This window comes from Pteropus vampyrus, unplaced genomic scaffold, assembly GCF_000151845.1.
Source record: "Pteropus vampyrus isolate Shadow unplaced genomic scaffold, Pvam_2.0 Scaffold29, whole genome shotgun sequence".
NCBI classification, from domain to species: domain Eukaryota; kingdom Metazoa; phylum Chordata; class Mammalia; order Chiroptera; family Pteropodidae; genus Pteropus; species Pteropus vampyrus.
This window is the reverse complement of record NW_011888810.1, coordinates 11,363,223-11,381,686: the sequence shown is the minus strand read 5'-3', so window position 1 is coordinate 11,381,686 and position 18,464 is coordinate 11,363,223. Positions and strand designations below refer to the sequence as shown.

The 18,464-nt window shown below is 40.7% G+C and overlaps 1 protein-coding gene across 2 annotated transcripts in view; it reads left to right on the top strand.

Moving 5' to 3' along the window:
* The window catches only part of CDH11 (cadherin 11), an 82,024-nt gene that overhangs the window by 44,333 nt on the left and 19,227 nt on the right, over positions 1-18,464 (top strand). For both annotated transcript variants that reach the window (XM_023528554.1, XM_011356676.1), the window contains 5 exons: positions 145-264; positions 1,875-2,042; positions 5,481-5,668; positions 11,290-11,543; positions 17,473-17,609. In XM_023528554.1, the coding sequence (XP_023384322.1) occupies positions 145-264; positions 1,875-2,042; positions 5,481-5,668; positions 11,290-11,543; positions 17,473-17,609 (867 nt within the window). The remainder of the gene's footprint in view (positions 1-144; positions 265-1,874; positions 2,043-5,480; positions 5,669-11,289; positions 11,544-17,472; positions 17,610-18,464) is intronic.

The following is an 18,464-nucleotide window of genomic DNA, read 5'->3' as shown; positions in this document are numbered from 1 at the left end:
TTTGCATCTCAACCCCAGGAAAATGAAAGCATGTTGAATAATTGTGGGGCTCTCCTCGGTTTTTAATTTTATGAAACTTTATAAACCAGAATACAATTTGAAAAGCTGAGAGACTGTTGCTAATAAATTTATTTCACTTTTAAGGAACGTCAGTAATCCAGGTGACAGCTTCAGATGCAGATGACCCCACCTACGGCAACAGCGCCAAGTTAGTGTACAGTATTCTAGAAGGACAACCCTACTTTTCAGTGGAAGCACAGACAGGTACCACAGAATGTCATTGTGATTTGTCACACATTGTGAATAAGGAGCTTAGGTCTGTACACTGAACCTTTTGATTCTCCATTTTCTCAAATATAAAAAGGGCCACCTGACAGGGTTATTACGAGACTTATACACTATGCACATGCTTGGCGTCCAAAGAGCCATATTATTGTTTCTGTCTGTATTTCGCCAGGTCATAATAATATAATCTTAAAACACAATTTTTATCTTACATCTGTATCTTAAAAGTCAACTTAAATTTAAGAATTTATGTTAAAATATTTAAACTTTATCTTAAAATTTAACTGTGGATCCAAATTAAGAGACCATAGACCTTGAAGACTGATATGAAACTGGCAGCTCCCAAAGTCTGCTATGAAGACCAGAGGGCAGAGCGATGGGAGTGGGTGTTAGGGTTCTGGTAGGTTTGAGAGGCAGCACGTTTCTAGTCTCTTCCAAATAATTCGTGTTTACTATTACAGTTAAAATACATCAAATATATCTGTGTAGATGTACAGACGTAGTCTGCCAATCAGATCTTTTGCTCACGTACTCGGTATTATTTCTGTGTGCCTATGTAATCATATATTTTGCTTCAGATCACAATTTATGTGGCTACTTGCTTTGATTCCATAAAGGGCATTTGCACTTAGCCTTTCCGGATTAACCAAGGATAAATGTGGGGTTTCATCTTGACTTTTGAGATGTTAAAAACTGGTGGGGGCACTCTACTTCCAACCTTCTCTGTCTCAGAGACTCATGATTAGGAGTCACCAACTGGAAGCTACCGAATTATTTAGCGGATAAGGAAAATGGGGTGAGTTCAATGGTGTTTTTGAGAAACATACAAACATAGGGGGGTGAGAGAAGAATAAGGGCCTAAGGCTTCTACCGTGGTCTTTGTATTTCCAGTACAGATGTTGGCCATATGTACAGAAAGAAAAAAAGCTGGCACATGTTCCCAAGAGATTTAAGTGAGCATGGTTTTTATAGAAATCATGTGCTAATACCCAGGATCATGTAGACTGAAATCATTAATTTATCATTGTTATCAGTGACAGAAGATAGTAATTGTCTGTATAAATGTTGTGTATATTTTAACCCATTTGGTACACTCTTTTAAAATTTAATAGTAACATTTAAAATATTTCATGAAATATATGCCTCCTGCTTTTAACCTAATATACAGCATACAAATGTTTCTAAGAATTGCATGCAGGGATAGACTTTCAAAGATTCTGCTGGCAATCCAAAAGCATGGGTTTAATCATGGACACTCATGTAGTGGACCCTCAAATATTTTAGTCTTTAAGATATTTACGTATTATACCTCAGAATAAGAAGGTTATTCCTAGCATTTACAATGCAACATATATAATATATAAAATTTTAATGCTATATTAATAATTATGACAATGATGGAAAATACATCTGTAGGATGCTCTTGGTGTGGCTACTCTGGGTTGTAATCATGTTGAAGTGACTCTTCCGTGAGGGCAGGTACAGTTTTATCCACCTTTGCATTCCATGTGCCTAGAATCTTTTTTGTTGTTGTTGTCATAATGTTGTTATAACTGAGTATCCGTGATGTTTCCTGCTCCCCTGTCTAGGTATCATCAGAACAGCCCTTCCCAACATGGACAGGGAAGCCAAGGAGGAGTACCACGTGGTGATCCAGGCCAAGGACATGGGTGGACACATGGGTGGACTATCAGGGACAACCAAAGTGACGATCACACTGACCGATGTCAATGACAACCCACCAAAGTTTCCGCAGAGTAAGTAGGTGGGCCTGGCTTTCGCTTTTCAATGGTGCCACCGTCAGCTATCTTCTCTAAGCTATTCCTGCTTATTTGGTGTTGAAGGAAAAGTCTAGAAAAATGGATGCTCTTGCAAAAAAAGCAAAACAAGACAGCAGCAACAATAACAACAAAACTTAAATGGAGTGGAGGTAGGAGGAGAATCAGGAGACGTAAAAAGTTCCATGATCCTGGAAATAGAAAATCTATTTTGCTAGGTCTTTTGCTAGAAGCTAGTGATGCGATCTAGTAATTAACGAACCTATCTCTGACTCCTTTCTAACCTGAGTGTAACAGTACCTGAATTAGCCACCTATTGCTGTGTAACAGACTGCCCCAAACCTCTGTGATTTAAAATAATCCTAATAGTTTATTTTTATCATGAGTCTGCAATCTGGGCAAAAAAAGAGGAAGAGACAGCCTGTCTCTGTTTCCATAGCATCAACTGGGGACAGTCTGGGGCTGGAGGACCTACTTCCACTGTGGCTCATGTAGCTGGTGAGTCGGCGTTGGCTGTTGGTTCCTCTCCCTGGGGGCCTCCTCATAGAGTGGCTTGGCTGGGTTCTGAAAGTGAGAACCTTAGGGACACCAAGCAGAAACTATATTGCCTATTGTGATCTAGCTCTGGAAATCCCATAGCATCTTTTCCACTGTAGTCCTAAGACTGCCCACATGTAAGTGGGGTTCTTGTCAATCCCACCTTTCAATGGAAGGACTGACCAAGTCATGTTAAAGCAACAGCATGCAGGGTGGGAAATACTGTCTTGGCCATTTCTGGGAAGTACTATCTCCCACAGCACGTAATCAATAGGATCATCTTAGAACTAAATGAGCTAGTATAAAATCTTACAGTGATACGTTGTCAACAAATGTTAGCCATTATGATTGTCTGGGGAACTATGGTCCTTCTACGGAATTTATAGGATTGCCGAGGGAAATAAAAGAAAAAAATGACTTTGAAAGGTTGCTATTAATAATCATAACTACAACGACCATCATTTAATGAATGGCCACTAGTACTGCAAATCTTTATAAGAGCTTACATTTTACAGATAAAACTGGGTTCCATGGAAGGTACAGTAAGTTGACCAAAGAATGTGATAAAGCCAGAATTTAAACACAAATCTGTTTTTTCGTGTGCAGTTACAGACAGCTGTACAGTATGATCATTGCGATGCTGATGCCGCTAGTACCGAGGGAGTTCACCAGGAAAGCGTCTTCTTTATCAGATTAGGAGAGAAGCTGGCAGAGCCTGTGAGTTTACTGCCAGAGAGGTAGAATTTTTTGTGAATGAGAGACCAGGAAAGCAACCAAGTATGGCCCAAAGAAGGTACCATGGTCACTCAGAGGACTCCAAAGACAACCATCTAGGCAAGGGAGACACTGAGACAAGATTACAAGACAACCACCATTTCTCCTGGGTTCCCAGAAGCAAAAAGGAAAGATTGCTTCGTCTGATCAGGCCTAAGGTGCAGCATCCCCAATAAGCTTAAGGCTCATATAGCACTCTAAAAGCTTCACGCTCCATTATCCACACTACAAAATTGTCTGGTGTGCTAGAAGGAAAAGGCCAAGCAAGATTTTTAGCAGGCTGCCATTAATGCCCTTGCTCTCACACAATCATATAGCAAAGTAGCAAAGTTACATTGCTCCTGTGTAGATACCAGTTTCATAGCCATGAACTCACATGACATTTGGAGCAAATCAACTCAGCAGGTTTTTCTGTACGTTCATGTAAATTGGTAATTATCTACAGAGACTCCCACTTCCCACTTGTCCTTTTACATGAAGGGCATGGTGTGATTAAGTGGAATTAGATCCAAACTGAAAGTATTCAAGGCCAAAGAATAGCCGTAAATGTAAACAGTACTAGAACTCATAAACCGTACATAAGGGAAAACTAAAACCGAAGGAGGATGAGGTCACCTCCCAAGACCTCTCGGCTTAGAAGGGGTAGAAGCGAGGTTTCCGACCTTTGCTTCTTCACATCGTTTCATATAGAATTGTTTTTAAAATGCGGACATGCCAGTAAGGTCATCTCATGCCTCACTTTTCCACTGAAAACCTTCCAGTGGCTTTCCAGCAAGTGTAAACAAAGCTTGTGGGATGTCTCGTACAATGCCCTTTTTACACAACTGGGCCCCATCCTACCTTCATACATATCCTTCTCTCTTAACAGAAGGCTGCAGTCACTTGTCTTCTTGCCATTCTGTGTGTATTCAGTACCTTCCCACCTCGAGGTCTTTGCCATTTTCTGTTCTCTTTGTGTGTAACGTTTATCCCTAGATAGTCACGTGATTTTTCTCAGTCCCTTCAGAGAAGCTGATGCCTTCTTATGCTGCACGTCTTCCCTGCCCATCCTCTTCAAAGTCAATCTCTCCCTCCCACTTTCTTCTTCTCACCCACATGTATTTAACACAAACATACACATTCATTCATACTCACACTCATACACGTACACACTGACACGCATCTCACACATACATACACGCTCACACTGATGCACATATTCATACCACACAACACACACTCACACACATACACATGCCATCACGCACAATCCTGCGATTACACAGTTACACACTCACCGTCTCATTACCCTCTGCCCATCCTACTTTATTTTTCTTCTTCCTAGCAAGGACATCATTTGGTTTTTGTGCCTACATTTGGTTTTTCTCTATAATGTGCCTCAGTAAGGAAAGGATATTGATAGTTTCATTTACTAATGAGTCTCCAGGGGCTAGGGCAGGGCCTGGCACATATTAGATTCCCCCAAGATTAAATAAATATGTGTGGAAGTGTCATACAGTGGGAAACCTTTCCAGATAAGGTAGTGTTTGACTGAATGGTGAAGGAAGTAAAGGAAGAGTGAAATATAGAGTTGTAAGGGTCATGACCTCGAAAGATAAATTTTGCATTTGGTTTTAAAATAAATGTGGAGCTGTGGAAGGCTTTTAAATAGAGAAGGTTTTTTTCTTTTTTTTTTTTTTTTGAATTGTTGTTGTGTTTTGAATTAGTTGTAAGGCTCATGTAAGGCCATACATGAGCCTTACAACTAATTCGTGGATCAGCCCATAGACATGAAAAGTCTTGGCTATTTGAATGCATGATGATTATATGGCCTTCCATCATTCCCGATGAGAAATATAACAGCGTTGTTTTCCTTCCTCACATGTGGCAGGCGACCCCATTGTATCGCCTTGGACCCCGATACTGTTTTATCATTCTACGTAGAACATTTATTTGACAGGCAGGCCATGTGGGATCTTCCTCTTGTCCATTCACTTTTTCATGTTTTCAATCAATAGAAAGTTCAATTTTAAATCCTGTGAGAAATTTATTGGGATTCGATGAAATCTGAAATCTTACAGTTGAAAAATAAAATGGAAAATAAAAATAGATGTCTTCTTCTTCTAGGCGTATACCAGATGTCTGTGTCAGAAGCAGCTGTCCCCGGAGAGGAAGTAGGAAGAGTGAAGGCTAAAGACCCAGACATCGGAGAAAATGGTTTAGTCACATACAATATTGTTGATGGCGATGGTATGGAATTGTTTGAAATCACAACAGACTATGAAACGCAGGAAGGCGTGGTGAAGCTAAAGAAGGTGAGTTAGGGTGAGAATCAGATGTCAGTGACACAGCCTGCTCTGCCAAGGCAAATGTGCAGGAAACAGAGTTCAAGGTTAAGAAGTACAAATCTGGGAATCTGGGGGCTGACCTGATTTTGCAGTTGAGCTCTGAACTCCGGGGGAAATAACAACTATATTCCAGAGGGGGAGCTAGCAGAAGAGACGCTTAGGCTTGCCTGAGATTGCTAGTTAATTCTTGGCGCAGTTTTGCCCTGGAAGGAAAGACAGCTTAGATAAATCTAGATTTTGGAGAAGCAGCCCTGAGCATGCATGGGATTCCTGCTTTAGCTCTCCCTGCTGAGTTTATTAATAAAGGCTGATTAGAATATTTCCTATCTTAAACATCCAAGGTCTGCTATATTGCTGGACCCTCTGTGAAACCAGAACCAACCCTCTGCTTGATTTTCTCTCAAAATTGAACCCAAGAAACAATAATAGGCCTTCTCTCATAGTTAGCTAAACTGTCACAAAGAACATGTCTTTGAGATTAATTCACTACAAAGAGGAGTTCATTGTTTTTTCTTGCTTTGTTTTAAAAATCTAATTTTCTCAGTACTAAATATTGATTAAAGTCTTCCAAACATTCTCTTATTTATTTTTCAACAAAAATCATAAAAAATGGAAGGTATTATCCTAATGGGCAGTGAGCTCCAATTTAATTATGAGATTGGGGCTCAGAGAGATTAAACAACTTGACCCCATCATAGTCCCATAGCTGGCAGTTTACAGACATTGAACAATTTCCCTCTTAAGAAATTTTGTAAACGGCTGGGCCAGAAAGGGCTTATATTATAAAGGAGAGCCAGGTAAGACCCACTTATGTCAAGAAACAGTTACAGTGTATTTTAAAACAGTTCCCCCCCTCCAATTTACCACTTGAGAAATCAACATCCCTCCATCATCAAAGCGTATGGAGCATTAAATCTGAATTGGATGATGGGATTACTTTAGTTTTAATCATGCATTCATTTTCAACTTGGCTTTGTAGCATGAATATTAAGTTCCTTGGTGTGATGGAAAAGATTGGACTGCAACACTGCTAAAAAAAAATATTAATTTGAAGAATCAATAAAGAGGCCACTTGTTGGAGAGAAGGTGGGGTGGGAAGAAAGTTCCTGGGAAGAATCTTTCCGTGAGGAGAGCAGAGAGAGATGTGCCCTAGGAAGCTGATGTTTCACAGCATTTGAAAGCACTGTTGGATTTGCAAGAAATACGATGGAACACAGAACAGAGAGCGAATGGGGGTGACTGTTGTAAAAGAATATGGAGGTTGGGGTGAACTTTGGATACCTGAAAAGTCAACATTAGTGACAATGGATGTTGCGGCCATGGAAGCCCAATCATCAGCCACTGGGGCTGGGGTGCTCAGTCCCTCTGTTTTCCCCTCTGGAAAAGCAGATGTTTGAATTGCATGTAGCGTTGAGCTGTCAGCTTAGCTTGTTAATTAATATTACTATCCCTCTTCCTTGACACTGATATATGAGCATGACATCAGCGATTTCTGCCTCTCATCCTTAGCTGTTCAAGTAATTAGGTAGTTGGTTATGCTAAGGTTGTCACCCGTTTTTGATGCATTCAGGGCATAAACACACACTGTATCTCTAAAATCCTGAAACATTTAAATCACCCCATGAAACTTACACATCGCAAATTAACTCTCTGCATATGATTAATTTGCACATTTTCCCCTAATTCGGTGTGTTTATTCCAAGGAAAAGGATAATCTTCCACAAAGCACTGATGTTCAGGTTTAAAACAGAGTAAGATGTTATTTCATTTGCTTGAACTTGTAGCACAAAGTTCCAAATGTCCATTAGGAAAAAAAAATGAGGGATGAATTTAATAGATGAATCCTTGTCAAAATCGTTATATATGATTTAATAACATAAAAGGGTTTAGAGAGATAACAGAAATATTTTTGTCTTTTAAAAATATTCTTTAGTATAATTTTTTCACGTGTGTCCTAATTCATTAACCCATTTTTCCCCCAAGAGTTACTGAGTTGTTATTATTATCAGGCAGGCCCTTTTTGAAAGGCTGGACATCTAAAAGTTGAGGAGCCACAGTCCTGGCCACAGGGAAATTACAATTTAACAGGACAGTTAAGTGAAAAGACAATTAAAATAGAGTGGGTTTTTTCAACCTGGGCACTAATAACATTTCAGGACAGATAGTTCATTGTTGTAGGGGGCTGGCTGTTCTGTGCATTTTTGGATGTTGAGCAGCATCCCTGGCCTCTCCTCACTAGACGTCAGTAAGTACACACCCTACCCCACCCCACCAATCATGATAATAAAAAATAACTCCAGACATTGCCTAATAACCTGAGGTGAGTTAGAGCAAAATCACTCCCGAGTCAGGAACCAACTGTGTGATGAGATCTCTGACTACGGGTCATGAGTGACTTCTTACGGGGTCAATTCTTGAGCTGAGTCTCGATAGATGAGTAGGAATTTACCAGGTAGATAAGGAGGAGAAGGGCAGAAAAAAGAGCTCACGAAGGACTGGTGTAGGTGGAAAGAGGACACACTGAAGATACTTGAATAAATTCAGTCATGAGGGTTTTGAGATGGACACAGTGGGACCGGTTGAAAAACTACATTGGAATTCAAGGGAGAGATTAGAAAGAACCGAAGATGGCAGAAGAGGTAAAGATGAAGAATTCAAGAGATATTCTGGAGGCAGAGTCCTTCATTTATTGAATATCTTAGGAAACAATAAATATTTCTTGAGTACTGACTCTGCGTCAGACCCAGTAGGTGTCAAGGGTATAGTGGTACATAAGAGAAAGAGAACTGCCCTTGGGATATTCAGACAATCTCTGTGTGGTTAGCTGAAGGAGAACCAGTGCAAAATAAAGATGAAATTTATCAGTGGCTTGGTCGACTCGGGGAGGAAAATTCAATCTGTTCACTGCAACACCCTCTGGACCAAGTGGGACTCCCATTTATTACAGAGCTATCCCGGCATCATTTCTGAGTTATTTACTTTCAACCAAATAAACTCCTTGTAAACCAGTGTGAGAGCAGAATTAGAAAACATTTTTAAATATCCCCTATTTTAATAAAGCCATTTTTATGCCCAATTATTTTTTTATATTCTTTGCCCACATGTATATTGATGTGGATATATAACATTTAAACAGTTGCAATCGTAGGGTGATCTGATTTGTTAACTTAATGTCACATCATAAACATTTACATGCTGTTATATAATACACATAATCATGTTTAATGACTGCATAACATCCCATCCTATTGATGGACCATTATTTCCTTAATAAAGTCTCACAGTTGGATTTGGTGCTTTGTGTGTACATTCCCCTTGAATTAGATAGAACCCTCTACTATGTCTGACAAACATAATGCCATCTTTGAATATTGTTTTGGTATTCTCTTGAATTCATCCCTCAGGGAGAATTTTCAGAGGTGGTATGAGTAAACTAGGGGGTATTAAGATTTTTATGGCTTATGTAGTGTGTTGCCTCATTTAGCTTTATTCCAACTACTCATAACACGGATATCAACGCTCACAAGGGAAACTACCTTAAATCTTTTTTGGAAGGAGGCAGGGAATACGTTGTAGGTAAATGTTTAAATGTTATGCATCCATCAGCCCTGTTCCTCATTCAGGCAAAATGATTGGTGCATATGAACCCTTGGTACAGTTGTTCTGGGCACTGAGGAGGCAAAGATCAGCAAAAATCAAGAAGACTCAGTAGAGTCTTTTGGGATGCTCCTCACCTTACAGGGGTAGGAGATGAAAGGCTGCAGAAGGGCAGCTAATGGACCACACTAATCTGTCTGGGGGAGCTGAGGAGGACTTTACGAGGCAATGAGGCTTGGGCTGACCACCAGAAAACTTAGTAAAATCGCCCCAAGCGAGGAAAGGGCATGCCACACAAATGCTTGCAGAGATTTGGTGAGTTTTACTTGGGATCTGAAAAAGTATCAAACTGCAGCATGACTGTACCGGCCTCAGCATCAACAGTGCTTTCCCTTGGGAACGTGGCTCTGGGCATGTACCTAAACCAGCCCAGTTCCAAAGGTTCTGCTCCAGGAATATCCAGACTACCTGAGATTAGAAAGTTTCTTCTTACTAGGTCTCAGAACTATCATATTCCAGTCTTTTAACTCTTTGTCTAATAATTGCAGAGATTTTTGAGAACCTTAAGCAATCTCATACCTTCGGCCTATAAATATCATTATTTTTTACGGCTCGGTAACCCAGCGAAGGACAGAGGAGCTGCTAGGCTCCAGAGTGGTGTTGCAGCTGGGGGCGAATTTTGCTTCAGGGAAAGGACTCTGGGGACGATGGGGTGGGGACATGACGGAAAAAGCGTCAGGGTTATTGAATACGTTTAACCTTCCTGAAACTCGAGTTTTGTAGAATTAGGTCAGGACTAAACCCTATGATTGTATGCCCATTTAAAATATGTGTGCCAAGCAGATGACAACAGCGTGGCAGGCAGATGTTTGCCTTAAAAGACTCATGTCTTTACAAACATGTGGTAGTTCAGCATCATCCAGAGTGCTAATTAGAAAGGTCTGTTTCCTAGGCATGAGCACTTGTTTCTCTGCTACAATTTTACTTTTTACCCGTTGCCCATTGATCCACGGTACCTCCTCTCATTCGGGATTAGGGAATGTTTGCCATCAATTTCCCAGTAACTGCGGCCATTCAAATGCTACTTTCATATCTGTGTAAAATTTGTATTGTTTGTAATTGTTTTTCATTAAATACTTTTTTTTATGTATATATGCATTCTTAAAATAAGGAATCACTATTCTCATTGCCCTATCATTTGCCATAAATAGAAGGCATCCTAAAAATGAACACGAAATAATTCCATTACAGTCTAGCTAGAGAGTTATATCATAATCTCTCAAAAGGGAGGTTGGGAAGCATAACAGATATGTTTAAAATAAGCACTATCCTGAGGTGTTCTTGCTGTGTTTAGAAGTGGTAGAACTGGGAAAGGTATAATTGTGTCAATAAGAAAGTTAATGTAATTCAACAAACCCATCACCCATAAACCACCTTAAGTTGTCTTCTGGGCTTCTGCTGCTAAGGGTCCCAGACTTTGGGAAATGCTACATGGTCAGAAACTTAGAAAACGAGGCTGTCAATTTGATTAGGCCAGATGTGTATATGTGTGCAGGGGAGCAGTCATCTCACAAGATATCTCTTGCTCTCTGGCTGAAATTCAGTAAGTACTTTTATCACCAAGATTCTTAGTAATTTACAGAATAGTATATAACATATATTTTTATAGTGTTTTAATTCCCTCTCATCCTTAGATGATTTTTAGGGACTCATTTGGGCAGCTTTAGTGTTGTTAATACAGAATGAGTTTTATTTTAGGTCATGTGGTCCTTCTGTGTCATGCTCCTAGAATTACCCATTAAGCATATTCCAAGTTTCAGCAATTGATTTGTCTGATTTTCTGACCAAATGGCTCAGGTAATTGGGTATTGAATAGACACTGATTTTCTCTCTTTGAAGAACCATATACTCGCCCTGTAAAACAGTCAGGTTTTTCTTTTTTGTTATTCTTTCAAGGAATTAGTTGTCAATCTTCTCTTCTTTCTTGTCAGCCTGTAGATTTTGAAACCAAAAGAGCATACAGCTTGAAGGTAGAGGCAGCCAATGTGCACATCGACCCCAAATTCATCAGCAACGGGCCTTTCAAGGACACTGTGACAGTCAAGATCGCAGTAGAAGATGCTGACGAGCCCCCCATGTTCTTAGCCCCAAGTTACATCCATGAAGTCCAAGAAAATGCAGCCGCTGGCACTGTGGTAGGGAGAGTACATGCCAAAGACCCTGATGCTGCCAACAGCCCAATAAGGTACAGAGAGATTTAGTTTAAAAGCCTGGATGGGGAATTTTATAGGCAAAGGGTTTTAGGATAGCCATGCAGGAACTACATCCTTCAGTTTCAAAAGTGTCCAAGATAATTGGGTTTGATGCAATGCAAACAAGCTTAAGATTTAGAAAACAGAATTCTAGTTCACTTCTGCTACTGACTTTTGGACATAATTCTCTCTGGAGCAGATTTCCCAGTGTATACCAGGTGATGTAACCCTTAGCAGGGCCTGTCTGCCTCAAGGAACTGTGATGAAGCATAAAAATAATTGTGAAATAATTATGGTTATTATAACATATCGAACACCTTCCTCTGCTCCAGTTGCTCTCTATTAGGTGTTTTAGACATATGACCTAATGTATTACCTCGATCGTATTTTATAGGAATTATTATCCTTAAATGGAGAGAAAATTGGGACTGTGCAAGGCAAAGTGACTAGACATAGAATGTCATAGCCAGTGAACAGCAGGCTAGGAAAGCAAGCTCTGTCACTCTAACTGCTGCTGAGCACTTGGAAGAGGTAACAAGGTGCCAAACAAATTTAAGGTGCTTTTATTATTATGAATCTATTTTTTGTGACTTAGACAAGCAAGCTAGAAAAGTGATTCAGGACACTGCCTCCCCTCTCCCCGACCTGAGTTAATGAGTGATGGTGCTGCTGATGAGAGAGTGATGATAAAGAGGCTGAGGAGGGGACTTGACTCACAGACCCAGGACGTTTATAGGACAAAAACTTATAAGGTGCCTGAAACCTGCCATGGACGAGACTCTAGCAGATGCTGCTCTTCCCAGGGCGGTCCCCCCGATCTCCTTCTTGCCTGGACTCCTTCCTCTGCCTCCTCATGGTCTCCCTGCCCCCAGCTCTCCCCCACCCTTCTAGCATCAATCCTGGAGCCAGAGAGATTGTTTTACAACACACATCCAAACATCACAGCATACTCAGTCAAACAACAAATTGATGAATAAATCATTCCCTATTGCCCTCCCCTGCCCCCTCCAAAAATCTCAGCTCTCTCACTTAGCCTAAGGCTCTCCTTTGAGCGCCACCCACCCCAGCTCCTGCTATGTCCTGTGGACTCCTTAGCTGTCCGTCTCACTCTCCCTCCACACACACTCAGCGCAGTGAGACTGGGCTGCTTCCGGTCCTCCGAAGTAGAAGTGCCCGTCTCCAGTTCTGGACCTTCACGTGTTCTTCTGGTTGGAGCTCTCTCTCCCACTTTCTTTCCAACCTGCTTATATGGCGCTCATTTCCTCGCCTCCACTTAGATGAAAGCTCCTCTGGAAATTCTCCCAGGGCCCTTACTGATGGGTCAGATGTGCCTTCCACCTCACAGCGCTCACAGCGTGCGTCACAGACGCACCTTTATTTATGTGTTGTCCTCAGTGCACTTAAAAAGGGCCAGGGAGGTGGCTGTTTAGTTCAGGGGCTGACGAGGTACAACCTGCAGAATAATTCCAGCTGCCGTCTGCCTTTTGTTGAACCCCGATACCGTTTTCCAAAATAACTGTATCTCGAAGAGATAGCCGTACCCCCATGTTCATTTGCAGCATTATTCACAGTAGTCTGTAATGGAAGCATTACAGACATGGAAACAATCTAAGTGTCCGTCAACGGATGAATGAATAAAGAATACACACACACACACACACACACATACACGCACAATGGGATATTATTCAGCCCTTAAAAAGAAGGAAATCCTGCCATTTCTGATAATGTGGATGAGTTTAGAGAAAACTATGGTAAGTGAAACAGGCTAGACACAGAAAGACAAGTATAACTTATCACTTATACGTGGAATCTAAAATATATATATATATTTGATATATATATATATATATATATCTCAAATGGAGAAACAGAACAGTGGTGACCAAGAGCTACGAGGTAAGGAAAATGAGGAGATCCTGGTCCTAGGGTACAACTTTCAGTTGTAGGATGAATAAGTTCTAGCAATCTAATGTACAGCATGATAATTATAGTTAATAATAATGTATTTTATACTTGAAATTTGCTGAGAATAGATCTTAGGCATTCTTATCCCCTCCCCACACATGAGATGGTAAGAGGTGATGGGTATGTTAATTAGCATGATCATGATAATCATTACACAATATATACGTATATCAAAATGGCATGGTAGACGCATTAAATATATACAAGTATTTACTTGTCAAGCATCGCTCAGTAAGGTGGGGGGAAGAAAGTAAACAGACTCGTCCGAAAAAAAAATATTTCCACAGACAATGGAATTTTCCTATTTATACCAAAGAAAATGCTGACAGAGCAGAAGGAAGTTCCAAATGTAAACACTGCTCTGCTGCCTTTAAATTCTTGAACATTGCTCCTTCTGGGAGAAGAGAAGAGAATCACCTTTTACTGAGCATCTTCTCTTTCTCAACGACACATTGTGCTAAGTTAACGTTAATACTCAAATGCTCTTTGAGGTGGTGACTGACTGCATTAGGATCCAGTAGGTGGAATTACTGAGGCTCATGGGGATGATACGAATTCCTCAACGGCACATGGCCGGTCAGGGTTGGTGACTGGATTTTAATTCACGTCTGTTCAGGGTTGGTGACTGGATTTTAATTCACGTCTGTTCAGGGTTGGTGAATGAATTTTAATTCACGTCTGTCTTGAGTTCATTTTGAACTTTTTACTCTAGCCAGGCAGCCACCAAAGAAAAGATTTCCCAAGGTATGAATACTCTGTTCTCTCTGTGCAGGAAGATGCATTAACTAATGACCGAGGGTCACTGCGACACCTTTAAACTACTCAAAAACCTTCATGGTGTGAATTCTAAATGACAGCTTGGGCTTAGAATATCAAGGTGCATCAGCAGCTTTTTAGAAGAGTGCTGTAAAAACACATGGCAACAAATGCAGATTTCCTCTGTCCCTCAGTGTCTCCAAGGATCCACCTCTGTCCCCAACAACCACAATCATTGGTTATTTGGGTCATGTTCCAAAGGCTGCTGTCCCGTGCACTAAGGCAATGTCCATGTCTGCAATTATCCAAAGATGCTCGGAAGCACCCTTAAGCCAACCCCCCTTCACCAACTGGGGTCTCCTTTTATTCAGCGGGTCTCCTAATTTCCTAACTGCTTATCTTTACCTCTAAAAGAATTTGTGTCCTTGGACATATAGGGAAGGCCTTATTGTGTCACCAAAACTTGTAGCTGCATGAACGGTTTGCAGATCTTTTTTTTCCTAGAACTCTGTAGCTTTAGACACGCTTTTGTCCCCACTGCCTTCCTCAAATAGCGCCTCTCTTTTTAGCTTCCTCGGCAGCAACCTCTTGATGCCTCAGACAGCACCACACCTGGTGTCCTGACTAGGCACTGATCCCTCTCCAGGCACTGGGGACTCCTGAGCCTCAGCCTTTTGACTTTGGCCTTCCTCTCTCTGTCCTCTCACCTACAGAGATCTCCCCCACGCCATGACTGACTGGCTGCGTCCTCCAGATTCTCTGCCTCCAGGCTGATCTTCTCTCTGATTCTAATTCTGTACTGATTCTGTTGTGTGCTATGCATTTTCACTCGCTTGCTTTTTCCTTCACTGGCTCACTCTTTCATTCGAAACATATTTTTAATCTTGCACTTCATGTGACATGCTTGAAGACGGCCTCCACCTGTGACTCTGAAACCTATGACAGAGTTGAATCTTCGCTCTCTTAGTATGGCAGCATACCCCTGGTGGAATTTCAGCCTCTTCTTCCTGCCAAATTGACTTTGTTCTGTGTCTCCCACCGTCTCCCTCTCTCTGACACTCGGGCCAGAATTTCTCTAGGACTCTTCCAGCCTCCCACAGATATCCAAAATCAGCTGAGTCCTCGCAGTTCTCTCTTCATCACGTCAGCTTTTATTCCCTCTGTCGCTCCTACATCTAACTCCCTTATCACCTCATTCATTAACTACTCCATCAGATCCTTAAGTTTCCTCTGCCCTTTCTTCTCTTCTTTCGTGCTGAGACTATCTTGCTCACCCTACCTTAGTCCTCTTCCTGATAACCTTATTCTGTTTATTTGTTTCTCTGATCAAAAGCCTTCCATGATTTTTCACTGGCTATAGTATGAAAGTCACACTCTGTAGATTGACATTTGAGAACTTCCATGGTCTAGCCACATTGTAGAACAGCAGCAATTAACAACAAAAATAGAAGAGGCTATTATTTGCTGTCCTGCTTGACCATGTGTAAGACACTAGGTTACGTGTCTTAAACATCGATTATGTCATGTGATTCTCACAAACAGCCTAATAGGTACTATTAGTATTCTGGTTTAAAAGATAAATAAGCTAAATTCAACAAGCCTAAGTGACTTTTCCAATATCACTCAGCTTATATGTAGTGGAGCATGAACTTATTTTATACCTAGGACTTTACAAAACCCAAATCCATGCTTTGAATGATTAAATATCTATCTTCCCATGAGTGCGTCTTATCATGTCAAGTAGATAGTAAACTTCCTGGTGGCAGGGCAAAAAGCCTTCTCACGTAGGGCTATCTGCGAAGGGCTCAGTTACGGAGTCTCTGTTGACATTTATGAGGGGTGCGATGGTTAATCTTCAGGGTCCTCACTGGGGGAGGGGACTCATCATTCTATTCTCACAGGGAGCTGTGAAGTCAAACCAGATCCTGGATATGCATATGGTGAAGGGCTGCTTGATGCACATAGTCTCACTTTCCTTGAAAGAACAGGATCTGGAATTGGAAGATCCAGGTTCTGATAGTGGCTCCCCCAGAAACTAGATAATAGACCATTTGCAAATCCCATCATTTGTAAACTGAAGATATTAAACCCTATGACATCCATAGTCTTTGCTGCCTCTCATGTTCTTTGGTTTTATAAACCTCAATGGATGCCTTCAGGCATATATGTTCTATAAACTTTAGGAAAAAACAGCTAACCCTCTAAGAGCAGGAAACTAGCCAATTATGAACCCAGCATGCTGTCTGAGTTAGCATAGCCATCTTTGCTATTCTCCATTTTGGAATCAGTATGGTAGAATGGAAAGGAAAGGGGCTTTGGAGCTCAACAGATTCATGAAAGCCAGGACTCAGATACTGACAGCTGTGTCCTGGGCAAGTCGCTTTTCCTTTTATCTGAATAAAGACCATTCCTCTGTCCCCATCTCCCACCTCACCTTGCCATAAATACACTCCAATAATATTTTGGAAAATATTTTGTCTTTTGTTTGGAAAAAAAAACAACAACAAATTTTCTAGTGGACAGAAGTAGCTAAAACATTTGAACTATGCTGCTAGGCATAGCTTGGGGTCATTAAGGTGTGGGGAGAATGTCCTGCAAATGAACGGCCAGTCACGCTTTTAAAGTTCATGCTGGAATTCAGAACCAGGCTACCAGGGAACCAATAAAACTAACTAAATAGACTAAATAAATTCACTCAAAATATAGTTAGTGTTTTTCTCTAAATAAGGAAAAAACTGATTTTTTTTTTTAGGATCATAAATGATCTTTGATGATAAATTTAGATCAACTTGAAACTAATAGTATTTTATATGCAAAAATCTGGCAAAGGTTTGATACATTTATGACTTTCTGAGTAGTTTGGGAGCAAGGCAAACCCACTTCCCAAATGCAGTTTCATAAATATTCAGATGATGGATGATTGTAGTAAATATGGAGAAATATGCAACATGTTATTATGCTTCTCAATCAAATATGCTAAGCAACTTTTTCATTCATTGTATTGAATAGAGAATTCCAATGTGGCAAAATGATTTCTATAAAAGATTCATGTACAAAGTTTGAAAAGTAAATTTGATTAAAAAGAAAAGCCTAGCTCAAGCAACTCATTGAAAAAGTTGCTTTAAATATAGCGTGGAGAAAATATTCAAATATTAAGCTGCTTGGAATGTCTAATTGCCTCATTTGCATTCTGCTTAGGTATTCAATTGATCGTCATACTGACCTCGACAGGTTTTTCACTATTAATCCAGAGGATGGTTTTATTAAAACTACAAAACCTCTGGATAGAGAGGAAACGGCGTGGCTCAACATATCTGTTTTTGCAGCAGAAATTCGTAAGTACTCTCTTAAAGGTTTTGATTCTGCTTTTACCAAATATTATTCCTTCAGACTCTATGCTGGAAAGTGACAGCTGAGATAGAATAAATTTTTTAGTCTTAAACATATTTTTCAATCTTTAAACTTTATTTTTGGTCATCTATCTAGGAAAATATATAAGTAAATCCATAGAGATGTTTTTTATTTTCTCTGGCAGAACTGGGTACAGACTTGGCAAGTGAGATGAGAGCTCTTAGCAGCTTGAAACTCGTAACTATCATTGAAGGATTCCCACTTTATTCTGTCACTCAGTTTTGTTTAAACCCAGAGGAGCAGAGACCTATGAGCCAAGATTTGTGCGTTCTTATTTACCTGTAGACCAGTGGGTCTCAAAACTTGATCATGCATTGGAACATCATGGAGGGCTTGTTATAACAAAGATTTCTGGGTGCCACTCTCAGAGCCTCTGATTCAGTAGGTTTGGGGTGGAGCCTGAGCATTTTCATTTCCAGCAAGTTCCCAGGTGGTTTGGCTGCTGCTCTGGGGACCCCAATTTGAGAACCGCTGCTAGGGACTACACTCGGGGGTAGGGGGCAGGCTCCATTATAAGCATTCGGAATATAACTTCAGCATCAGAATCAGGAGAAACGGAAAAGTGGTTTAGTTCTTACTGGTCTAATACTGACATCCATCCCAGAGCATCCCTCTCACACCGGACCTAGCTCACTTCGGGTTTTAAATGGCTTTTGTGCCCACAGTGCCTTTCCCTACACTGCCCAAATGAGTGGCAGGAGCTTACTCTTTCACAAGAGTAACCTTGGACAAATGTGGATTCCTCATTGGCACTGACTGTCTGAATTCTCTCCTTCCAG